Source organism: Lagopus muta, chromosome 1 (assembly GCF_023343835.1).
Source record: "Lagopus muta isolate bLagMut1 chromosome 1, bLagMut1 primary, whole genome shotgun sequence".
Classification (NCBI taxonomy): Eukaryota; Metazoa; Chordata; class Aves; order Galliformes; family Phasianidae; genus Lagopus; species Lagopus muta.
This window is the reverse complement of record NC_064433.1, coordinates 75,949,795-75,962,015: the sequence shown is the minus strand read 5'-3', so window position 1 is coordinate 75,962,015 and position 12,221 is coordinate 75,949,795. Positions and strand designations below refer to the sequence as shown.

General features: G+C 45.9%; 2 protein-coding genes across 3 annotated transcripts in view; both read left to right on the top strand.

The window, feature by feature from the left end:
• The window catches only part of MFAP5 (microfibril associated protein 5), a 263,735-nt gene that overhangs the window by 178,478 nt on the left and 73,036 nt on the right, over window positions 1-12,221 (top strand). The gene's annotated exons all lie outside the window — the stretch shown is intronic.
• On the top strand, window positions 1,302-8,304 carry NECAP1 (NECAP endocytosis associated 1). 2 transcript variants are annotated; one of them, XM_048930652.1, is made up of 9 exons: window positions 1,302-1,319; window positions 2,348-2,783; window positions 4,968-5,068; window positions 5,218-5,322; window positions 5,699-5,780; window positions 6,502-6,610; window positions 6,694-6,880; window positions 7,910-8,003; window positions 8,124-8,304. In XM_048930652.1, exons 2-9 carry the CDS (start codon window positions 2,587-2,589, stop codon window positions 8,170-8,172), a joined length of 924 nt encoding a protein of 307 aa, XP_048786609.1. In that variant the 5' UTR covers window positions 1,302-1,319; window positions 2,348-2,586; the 3' UTR covers window positions 8,173-8,304. The 2 variants fall into 2 exon arrangements, with proteins under 2 accessions (XP_048786609.1, XP_048786598.1); XM_048930641.1 differs by lacking the exon at window positions 1,302-1,319 and having other exon boundaries at window positions 2,214-2,783.

Below are 12,221 nucleotides of genomic sequence, written 5' to 3'. Positions count from 1 at the left end.
TCTCCAGTGGTGGCAGGTTAATTACATTGGGCCCCTTCCTCAGTCTGAGGGGGGTGAGATATGCCCTGACCTGTGCTGACACAGCAAGCAGGCTAATACAGGCCTATCCAGTGCCAAGAGCAAACCAGGCATATACCATCAGGGCTCTCATCAAGTTGATGGCTGCCTAGGAGACACCTCAAGTCATCGAAAGTGACCAAGGGACTCATTTCACTGGTGCAGTGGTACTATGCTGGGCAGAAGAAAACAACATCGACTGGAGATTCCACCTGCCACATAATCTGACAGGGCCAGGCCTTATTGAATGCTGTAACAGCAGTCTTAAGGCTGTCTTGAAGACATTGCCCCAAATTGGCAATGAAAATACTCTTCTTCCTGCCTCTGAAAACTTAGAACCAGGTACCCATAGAACAGAATGGCCTTGAAGGTTGCAAGAAGGACCAAAATGGTGTGGCCTATTTGCTACCCTAAGGGAGACTGGTGGTGGTTGAGGGATTTCTAATCCCCCCAGCAATGTGTACATGGTTTGCAGACACTGGGTCAACATTCTGGTTTTCATCACTATGGGGACCTTAATCATGTCTCTCTGGCAAATCAGGACTCCCCCTTTGGTACCTAACATAGCTATGCAGTCTCGGATATTGGGACAAAGAGGATGGTACATATGGGCAGGACGTTCCACAGCACAAGCCTAAGTGTTGACCCAGGACAGGAACATGGCCTCTATCTTGCTGTGGAGGGTGGACCTACCCCTTCTTGTATCTCTGCAACATCTGTACTACTCTCCATGAGTTTGAGTCCACAAGATCACCAGGAGTAAAGTGGTATCAGCATATTCCAGTGTCACTGTAAGATCTGCATGACAGCTGGTGATGAACTACATGGGACTGATGGAACACAAGCCAAACCTTCCCTTAGTCCAAGCAACTTTGTGTCTTGCGGAGAACTATCAAGTACTGGCTGATGAAGGAATATCAACATAAACCATAAACCAATCATCATCTCATACTTTGTCAATCTACATAATGATGGACAGTTGTATGAGCATTACTTTGCACTGGATTACCATAAAATAAAGGGTTTACCTTTAATCTGATCAATTATTGGTTCATGCTATGGAGGGGTGGAGTGTAGTGGAAATGCTAAGTGACAGCTTGAACCAGTGATTAAGCACCTGGTAGGAAAGCAGGGCCAACCAAGGGGAGTGGGAGCTCAGGTGCATGCAGTGATCCACCCCTTCTCAGAACTCATTTAAGGGTGGGCAGAGGAGGTGGGGGTATCTTATCTGAAGATCCCTCTATGTTTGAGGCTTTCTGGAGGTAAGCAGCTTCTTTCTCTTATTTCTGTGTCCACTGCTATTGTGTTTGAGCAAATCCTCACTTGCTGTGGTGTGGGACCTTGCTGCTCTGCTGTGTTCTGGAAATTATTTGGAAAGCATTGTTGTGCTTTCTGTCATGTTACATTAGTTAATGTATGTAAGTAACAAGACATTTTAATATTTAATATTTTTATTAAGATGGTTAGAAAAAAGAGAGGAACAAAACCATAGAACTAGTGGGATCTTAGACCTTGTTTTTGTAAAACTAAAGCACCAATTTGGTTTTATGGCAGTGGTGGTAATTCTCGGTGCTCAGAGTATTTTTACAAAGTTTTTTCTTATTTTGTTCTTCATTCTTGATAGTAGGATATATGTATACAGAAGTGTGCACTGCTGGAAGTGATTACATGAATAAGGCATGACTGTGAAGCAAAGGATATTTTTCTTATAACAGTCTGAAGAGCAATAATCAGACTTTTGAGTTAAATATCTGATCGCAACTCTATACATTCCATTTGAAAAATGTACTTATGTCAAATGGAGTTGCAAACGTACCAAAGAAATGTATTTTTTTCTGTAATTTGAAACCTATTCTCACATTCCTTTTATCAAAACAAAGTGCGGCTGCATATTTTTTTGCTGTTCACGGGGCTCTATTTAGTTAATGTATCAGAACGCAGAAAGTTATTTATCATAGCTTCAGTTGGCACTGCACTGCATCCTTCTGGTGAAAGCTTAAACAGCGTTAATAGTAGGCTGACGGTTTAGTTTTTCCTGAGTGATGGGTGTGGGTCTGGGGCTTTCCCAGGCGCCCCGTCGGGAAGCCCGTCCACTCCTCCTGACGCTACTGTCGCTTCATGGCAACCTCTGCTCCCGCAGCCAACAGATGTGGCCCCGAGACAGCCCACGGGTCCTTACCGGCACCCACCATCGCTCTAGAGCCCTACCTGGCTCTTCCCAATCCCGACAAGACTACCTTCTGCGCCAGTCCGGAACCTGAGCTAATCGGAAGAAATTTGTATTCCGTAGAGCGCCCGCACGACTTCATCAGCCCGCACCAAACATGGTCACGTCAAGCTCTGCGAGAGGGGGGTAGGGGGAGCGACGGCACTGCCAAGACCCAAGATGGCGCCGGCTCCTATTGTATTGTTAGAACCGATTCCAAGATGGCCGCCCCCTGCGGAGCGTTTTGCTGCCAGGATCCAAGATGTCTTCCCCCCGCCTTCGGCATGGCCTGATTCCATTAAGGCCTCACCAGCGCCCTCCAGATGGTGTCTGACCTCATCAAAGATGGCTGTTGGAAGTGCCCCGTTTTATTAGGCTCTTATCCTTCAGTCCTCACTGGAGTGCTGGGGTTCGCCTCTGAGATGGCGGCAGCTGAGCTGGAGTACGAGTCTGTCCTTTGCGTGAAGCCTGATGTCAGCGTGTACCGCATCCCGCCGCGAACCTCCAACCGCGGATACAGGTCAGAGGGTGCCGGCGACTGGGGCCGAACTGCGCCTAGCGGGCCGATGCTCGGCACGGGGCTGTGCGCGGCTCCAAGGGTCGCCCCCTGACTGCCCTTGCCTGATCTGGCCCAGCCCTTATTGTCCGCTCGCTGGGCTGGCGAGAGAAGAGAGGAGGCATTTTTGCCCGGGGTCAGTGATCGCGTCAAGGTGGTGGCGTCTGTGCTGCAGGGTTCAGCTACAGGCAGTGCCGCTGCCGGTGAGGGAGCAAGGTGGGTGGTCGGGACGGAGCCGGTGCTTAGTGCCCCACTGGAAGCAGGGTGCAGCAGCTGTCGTTACTGTTCGCCTCCTAACCGAGACCGTGTTGCTGCATCAGGCCTATCGGATTTCATAATTGCTTAGATGAGACAGAGGAGGGTGGGAAGCCATAAGCAGGTCTGCAGAGTAAAAAGCCATTTTTATGCATGTGCTTGTGGTCATACCATAACTGCTGTCCTGTGCATCCTTCCCCACCCCCTCCTTTTGTTGTCTCTGCAAACCTGGCACAGCTAATGCAGCATGTGGCTCTGGTGTTCACATAAGTGATCAGCTGGCATGATCCCTTCTGTATGAATAAGCAGGGACTTGGGAAGCAGGTTTTCATAGGCACTAGTGCCTGCTTAGCTGCTCTCTGGTTGCAAGCAGATCAGAAGTACTTTCTGAGGCCATAACACTTCTAGTTCTGCTGACTTCAGCTACAGATGACATACTAAATTCTTCTGATAGATTTTAATCATCTCGTGCTGCCTGTGCCTTAGCCCAGGAACAATCCTTCGATTCAGGTCCCTCGCAGTGAACTGGAACATGCGCAGCTAAATCAGGTTGCCCAGGGCCTGATCCAGCCTTGCCTTGAGAGTCTCCAGGAGCAGAGCATCTACCATGCCTCTAGACAGCATGTTCCAGTGCCTCGCCGCTCTCATTGTGAAAGACTTTTTCCTTATACTCAGCCTAAATCTATCCTCTCTGAGCTTGAAGCCACTTCCCATTGTTCTATCACCACAGACACTGCTTAAGAGTCTGTCCCCTTCTTTTCTGTAGCTCCCCTTTAGATACTGAAAGGCTGCTATCAGGTCACCTCTGAGTCTTGTCCAGGCTGAAGAGCCCCAGCTCTCTCAGCTTGTCTTCACAGGAGAGGTATTCCATCCATTGGATTGTTTTTGTGGCCCTCCTCTGGACAGGCTCCAGCAGGTCTGTCTCTCTTGTACTGAGGACTCCACATCTGGATGCAGTACTCCAGGTGAGGCTTCCCCATTGTGGAGTAGAGGGGACAGGATCACCTTCCTTGACCTGCTGACCATGCTTCTTTTGATGCAGCCCAAGATACAGCTGGCTTTCTGAGCTACAAGGGCACATTGCTGGCTCTTGTCCAGCTTGCCATTCACCAGTACCCCCAGGTAATTTTGGCAGTGCTATGCTCAATCCTTTTATTCCCCAGCTTGTATTGGTAGTGAGCGTTGCCTCACTTCAGATGCAAGGTCTTGTACTTAGCTTCGTTGAACCTCACAAGGTTCTCCTGGGTCCACTGCTCAAGCCTATGTGGGTCCTTCTGGATGGGATAATCAAATGTTGAACTTTACCTGTTGGCTCTGGCAGTGTCGGGGAGTAACTCAGAAGTTCACATTTCTTAAAACATATTTGTTAACTCCTGTTGGTTGGCCTGTTTTCTTCCCTTTTCACAGCGTCTATTTGATGGGCGAATCAATATGGTTGCATGTATGATATTTCACTTGATACATGTAACCTAGAAGCCTCTAGATTCAGAGATACTTGATATTATTTTACAACAATGGGGTAAAATAGTGGATTGGCTTTTCTTTATGCTAGCTCTTCCTAGAAAATACTCATAAATTGTTTCTTAGTCCCTTTTGGATTTACTGTTCCAAGTGAGTTTTTGGGCTTCAGTCTTCCTCTTCTGCAAGCTTATAAAGGTAGAGGTGAGCTGACGTTCTTTGGTTGTTGTCTATTTCCCTTTATGTGGAAGAAGGACAGACCAGTTGGAGTGATGTTTGTAGATTGGCAGCAGTAGAGGAGAGCTGAGATCTGGTGTGATGTTTGAAGAGAGAAGACAGCCTCATGTGTTGAAGGTTTGGGAACAGAGACGTTAGCTGAGCTGATTGGGCTGAAGGGTTGAGATATAGTCAATGAACAGCTGCTTTTCTTTTCAGGGCATCTGACTGGAAACTGGACCATCCAGACTGGACAGGGAGACTTCGTGTCACTTCCAAAGGAAAAACTGCATATGTGAAACTAGAGGATAAGGTCTCAGGTAAGGGGAGTAAGGTGGCTTGCTGAAATTGTAACTGTGGTTGCTAATTGTGAGCCTGTGCTCCTAAGCCTGCTCATAGCTGTGTGTGACAGTCCTGGACATGCTTTAGAAAAAGTTGCTTTCCTCAGTACTTAATTCTTTATTTGTAGGGGAGCTTTTTGCTCAGGCTCCCATAGACCAATATCCTGGCATTGCTGTGGAGACTGTGACGGATTCGAGCCGTTATTTTGTGATTCGGATTCAGGATGGGACTGGTGAGTTGAGTATGCCAAGTGCTGGGGTTGAGGACACTCAACCTGATGAAGCTGTGTGTATATGTGGTGGATTGAGATAGTGATGGGAATACTGAAGAGGCTGGGTAGGATGTCTGGAAGGGTGGGAAGGGAAGGTTGCTGAGAGGGATTCTCTGTGTTGCATGTAGTCCAGGGGCTGGGGAGGAGCATTCGGCTTCTGAGAGTATCACATGGCATGAAGAGAGCATCCTCTAAGCTAGGAACAGTGAAATTCTGTGAGATGCTGGTTTCAGTGGTAGATCAGTTGCAAAGAGGAAGCACAGAATGGTTTTTGGAGTGAATGAACACAGGCCCATTCACAAGGCACCTCCAGTGACTCCTTCTGTCTCCTTGATAGGACGAAGTGCTTTTATAGGCATTGGTTTCACAGATCGTGGTGATGCCTTTGACTTCAATGTGTCTTTGCAGGATCACTTCAAGTGAGTTGTGCTTTTCTGGAATGCTGTTTTCCCTCTGGCCCCTGGAATGTATTGGGTGGTGGTGCTCATTTGCATAGCAGAGGTTTCCTTGGGAAGGTCATGAAGCCCTGCTCTGTCACGATTAGGAATGCTTGAATGTATTGCCAACTGTCATGTAAGCTGGGAGTCCTTCAAGGTCCAATCTGTAAGCCATAGATTCATTTGGTTTGCAAGAGACTTTCATGGTCATCTAGCTCCAACCCCCCTGCTGTAGGTAGGGGCACTTCCCACTAGACCAGGTTGCGAAGGCCCCATCCAACCTGGCCTTGAATGCCTCCAAGGAGGGATCATCCACAACCTCTCGGCAGCCTGTTGCAGTGTCTCACTATACTCACAGGAAGGAATTTCTTCCTAGCATCTGATCTGAAACTACCCTTTTCCTCATTCCGTTGCTATGTGCCCTTCTTTCCTACGTGTCCTTTTCAGCTTTCCTGCTGGCTCTGGAGTCTTATTCTTAAATCCTATGACACTACAGGCAGTCTCTCGGTTTTGTGGTGTTTTGAGCTTTTTGTTGTACTACACTGAGAGTAGTGAGGTAGTTGGTTTGAAAAGGCAAGATAGTTATTCGTCAGGTTGTGGAAAAGAATTGTGTTGTTGTGTTGTGTTTTTTTTTTTTTTTTTAAAAAAAAAACTCTGCTCCTATGTGCCACAGTCTCTTATCTTTTCCCTGTCGTTTTTTTAGGTGGGTGAAGCAGGAAACTGAGATCTCCAAGGAGACCATGGAAGCTGACACGCGTCCTAAATTGGATTTAGGGTTCAAGGAGGGGCAGACCATCAAACTAAACATTGGGGTAAGGAGCCCAGTTGACCCTACCTCTTTTTCTGGATATTCCAGTGGATAATCTTTCTCACTAGTCCTTTCATTTTTATACAGAACATGACAACTAAGAAAGGAGGAGCAGCCAAGCCTCGTGTGTCTGGATCAGGGGGCCTAAGTCTGTTGCCACCCCCGCCAGGAGGCAAAATTGCAGTCCCTTCAATCCCTCCTGCTTCTTCCACATCCATTGCCAACCATGTCTCACCACCACCCATGCTGAAATCCAGCAACATGAGCAGTGCAGGTAAATGTTAGCACAGAGCAAACAATCTATCAAACATTAGTAGGTACATAGAGAAGGTAGAGGGAAGTGGCATTCAAGCTCATAGTAACATCAACAGAGCAGTTTAAAAAGAACTATGTAACATGATGTACCCTGAGATCTTTTCTGTCTTTGACCTGAGATCTCTGTGTTTGTTTAATAATGCTAGCCCATTAAATAGCACTGTAGCTGTTCTCCTTGCAAAAGGAGAAAACAAATGATGTGGCCAAAATGACCTGGGCAGATAGACATGGTATTTAATTAGTTGGATTCTTCTAAACTTGTATGTGCTTGAGGGATGCTGGCAGAGCTGTGCGGAATGTTCAGAAAATAAGTGCTCAGTTGCTTGCTTTTCTTAGGGACATACAGATAGCCCATGATTGTTGAAAGGTGTAGGTATAAAGCACTTCTGGAGAGGCTTTAAATAAGAAAGGAGCTAGCTTTTAGTATGAAGACCAGAAGGTGCAAAATATAGTGAGATTGGGCTGTAACAAAGAGGTTGCTGAGTCTTTTGGATGCTGAATTAAATGCGTGACCACAGGATGAATGCTAATGATATAGCACTGTTCCTGAATTCACAGACATACTGACCTGAGTGATAAGAAGAAACTGCAAGCTTCTGAATAGGGCTGGGCTGCAGCTTGTAATTTATGCTGATAACAACTGTTAAGGTTGCAGTGCTTGTGCTGAGACCTTAGATTTCCTTGGAGGGGATAAGACGTTGTAAAGCTGCCAGTTGATATGCTAGATAGAGACCTAATGATTCTTCAAGAGAAAATAACTATAGCAGGAACTGCAGCCTCAGTGCATGCTTGACAAGAAGGGCTACTGTTAAAGCAGACTAGGCCCTTAAAAATTGTCACTTCTTCTGAAGAGCTGGAGTCTATTCAAAGATTGTGCCACTGCATCCAGTAGTTTGTATAACATGACAGTTTAAATACCTGCACATTGTTTTTGTTTTTTCTACTACCTTGACAGATTTCAGATTTTTTCCCTCTTCTTCTGTCTTAGATATTCTGTTAGACTTAGATGCTCCTGCATGTGCATCCAAGACACCAACATCAACTACCACAGATGTCTGGGGTGACTTCAACACTGCATCCAGGTAAATTATGATGAAGGGGACTGCACACAGGAAGGGTGACATTCTAATATGTGCTGAAGGAGCAGTGAGTTAACAGGCATTGTTAGGGGTGCACCTTTGACTGTCCTTTCTTTCTTTCAGTGGTGTTCCTAATCAGGCTCCTCAGCAGTCCAACTGGGTCCAGTTCTGAATGGTTAAAGCAGTGGAACGGAATAAACTGATGACCAAGAGTCTAGAGGCACAAATAGAGTCACAGGGGGCACAAACCTCTCCAATCTGCAATCAAGAACAAGTTGGACAATTTTTTTTTTTTTTTTAAGCCCGATCTTCAGTCAAAACTTAATATTTTTGATTCCCACAGTGAAACCCACTGAACCTGGAGAGAATATCCTGACTCCTCACAAGGTGAGCAAAAGGAAGAGAGCCTGATCTCTTCTACTCACTTGGCTGTTGCATGGTACATCCTAGCTCTACTCTATTTTTGCACATAAGAAAAGCAAGAATCCTGAGGGAGGTTCATACAGGAGGAGTTTGGGTAGATGTCTCTGGGTTCTTTGTCCTTTAAATTTTTTGGCTGCAGACTGCTTTCTACATCCGCTTTCAATAGCAACTTAAGTTGCTGTGGCTTGGCCTTCAGAGCTGAAAGCTGCAATTTTAAATGGAAGCTGTAAGCTATCATGTTTCTCTTGAGTCATAACACAAAATGCCATTTGATTAATCCTGTCTGTGGTGAGGAGTGAATCTTACTGTGCATGCAGTGCACTTCCTTTCTTTGGTGCATTTCTTGATAGTACTGGATGTTCCTGTGCTCCTATGGGAGGAATTGTGCAAGCCCTCAAGTAGACTTGCTGCCCCTGATCTAGCTGCAGCTGGTCACCCCATCGTGAGGCTCCTTGCTTAGCTTGCAGATTCTCTGGAGGAATTTCTCATTTCTTCCTTTTCCCCTCTTCCTCCTCCAAACTCATTGTCAGTGAGCTGTTTAAATGGAAATAGCTTTGGCGGAGAAAAAGCCTGGTTTTGTAATTAGGTAGTTACTTGCACTAGATGTCAATTTAGTTATCCCTCCTGTGACACTCTGCTGAGCCCTTACCTTTATTTGTCAAGCAATACTTATTACAATGAGAAGTTAACAACAAGTATTGCATATTCAGGCCACAGTAAGGACCATAGTGGGATGGGGTTAATTTCTGGTGAAGGGACAGTCACACATGCTTTCAGCTCGTATCATTTGTGCAAGACATGTATGGTAGGCCTGATCTTGAACTGTGACAGCCAAGTTATCCCTTCTGGGTTCCTTGGTGATTTTCTTCAAAGAAAAGTTTCTGAAGGCCCTTTGTACACTATTTCATCTTCAGCAACAATGGATGTGGTCTGGGGTGTAAGTCTGCTGATAAATTTGGGAAAGCCTGCTGGCAGGTTGAAAATCTCCCAAGCCCCTCCATGCTGTTGAGCCAAAACACTAGCCAGGATGATGGTCACAATGACTAGAACACTAGCGCTTTGGTAATTCAGTAGAAGGCTTCTTCCCATTTTCAACAACAAACCAGCTCAGTGTCAACAGTTCCATAACTAGGATACACAACTAAATAGTGCCCTTTGGAATTAAGATTGCCTGGTGAGGATGTTTAAAGAGAGAGTAGTTAGTTGTATGTACCTTGCATTTGCAAAGCTCTGAGGTCTGTTTTATCCTTTTTACTACGTTGAGGGCATTTTGGGGACTATGTTTCACTGAGGCCATCGCTTGGAAGTAAAACTATTTTTGAAAATAGCTCTGCACTTCTTGTGGTAATGGGGGCAAGACTGCTCTTAGATGTATTTTAAGCACTGATTCAGTCCTGATGACCTGACTTTCTTGGTGTCCCCCCGTTTCTCCCTTCCTTCCACCCTCCCCCACCCCCCCCAGTCATTCCTGCAGTCTTATTATACTTAAGCTCCTTGCCTGCTCAGAATCTGTGGGTGGCTGTAATATGCTAGCTAAGCCATGGACTCCACTGGTTGGCTTTTCTTCCCCCCCCCCCCCCCCCCCCCCCCCCAGCATTGGCAGGTCCTGTCATTTCAACTACGTATAAGTTCTCCAAATCAAGGACTTCACAGCACCAGTTAAAACTAATTAGGAGCCTCTTCCATGTTGTCTTAGTATTCTGGAGATAATATATGATGTATTTGAAAAATAAAAAGGCAAAAATTAAAGATACGTATATTAAGCATAAAATGTATTGGTGAAATTGTTATTAAATAAGTAACCTTGGGGAAAAGAGTATCGTGAGTCTAAGTTGTCAGATTGTTGTTTTGGAAGCACTGCAGAGTGAAGACCTTTGTCTCGAACAAGATCCCACTTGTTCTTCTGCAAACACATTACTACCTACAAACTGGGCAAAAGCAGCTCTAGAAACAAATTGAGTTCAGCCTCTGGGCAAGGAAGTATGAGTGTGGAAGAAGAATGTAATCATGACCTGTGGCTGTTCAAAGTGGTGATGGGGGGAGAGGGGGAAGTAATGTGGAAAACAGACTTGACTAAAGGGATATTTGTTTCTTGGTAAGAATGTGGATAAAACTAGCAAATGAGAGAACTTCTGATAGCCTTACCAACTAATATTTCAGCCATTAGAGGTTTTACATCCTGCAGGTGTTTGTCAGAATTAATTTCTGTGGTACTTGTGAATGGGAAGCAGTCTTTGCTGATTGCAGAGATGAGCTGAGTGGGCCCTTTGTCAGGAGAAGGCGAAGACAGAGTGCTCTAAAAGGAAAGCAAGCTGGGAGCTTAGTCAGCAGTGTAGGCAGGGACAGTGGCTTCTCCAAAAAAGGAAAGTCCTGTGGAACCTAAACACAAAGGTAGAACAGGTGAGGATGAGGATTCAGATCAACAGGGCATATTGCCAGGCATAGTTGTGGCTGTACTGTAGATCAGATAGGGATCAAGGGTGAGAGCCTTAGCTTGGATATAGCTATAGCTTGTGGGCAAAGGGTGTTTGGTAACTGAGTCATGGCCTGAACCACTGATTGAGCACCTAGGGAAAGGACCCAGTCAGCTGTGGGAGCACGGGTGAGAACAGTTCACCTGTGTAATTGGAAGGGATGGAGCCTGGCTCCACCTCTCTTAGACTTCATTTAAGGGCTGACTGCCACTGTGGAAGGATATCTGGTTGGCGATCCCTCCCTTGTGGAGGCTTTCCTCTGAGCCTAGATCTTCAGAGACAGGTGAGCACCTCTTTCTTTTTGTAATGCCATCCCTGTTCTTGCAGCCATAGCTTAAAGCCTTAATGGACACATTCAGTAGGGAGATAAAAACCTATCACTGTGTCCTAGATTTGACAAGTGCATTTTTCAGTGTTCTAGTTGCTGAAGAATTGCAAGGCCAGTTTGCATTCATTTGGGGAGTTGGGCAGTGGATCTTTCAGGTCCTGCCACAAGGGTATGTACATTCACCAACATATTGCCATAACCTAGTGGCACGTGACCTGGCAAATTAGGAAAAACCTAATAATGTTAACTTGCACCATTATATTGGTGATCTGTTGACGTCTGATTCACTGGAGGTGGTAGGACAGGTGGTAGATTCATTAACTACCTATCTGCAAGAAAGAAGATGGGCTACGAATCCTCAGAAGAGTGCAAGGTCTGAGCCTGGGGTGGTTTGGTCAGGAAAGGCCGAAGTCCTACCCGTTGCTGTAATAAATAAGGTTCAGGCATTCCTAGTCTCTGCAACATCAAAGCAGCTGCAGGAGTACTGAAGTATATTGCAATATTGGTGTTCCTTTATACCGTATTTGGTGCAGCTGCTGAGACTATTATAAAAATTCATTAAAAAAACAAAAGGGGCAACTGTGAGACTTCGGGAGAACAGAACATAAGGCTTTCTAACAGGCAAAACTGGCTGTTAAACAAGCCCAGGCATTGGGTGTATTTAACTCTACTCTCCCAGCTGAATTGAATGCTCATGTCACTCAGGATGGGTTTGGCAGGGGCCTGTGGCAATGCCAGGGTTCTGTTTGCACCCTCATTGGGTTCTGGTCTCAGATCTGACCCACCTTCCTAAGAGAGGGGTGGCCCAAGCACAGTGGTGGCATGAGGGATAGCCAGAGGAGTAGTCTCTCTTCATCACCAGTGAAAGAAGAGCTTCAAAAGATCTTAGGCCCAGTGATGCATTGCAGTGATGTGCTGAAAGAAACATTGGTTGCTCCACCAGAGAAGAGTTTCATTCAGGAGGGGAAATATCCCATTCTCGAAGATGCCTGGTAC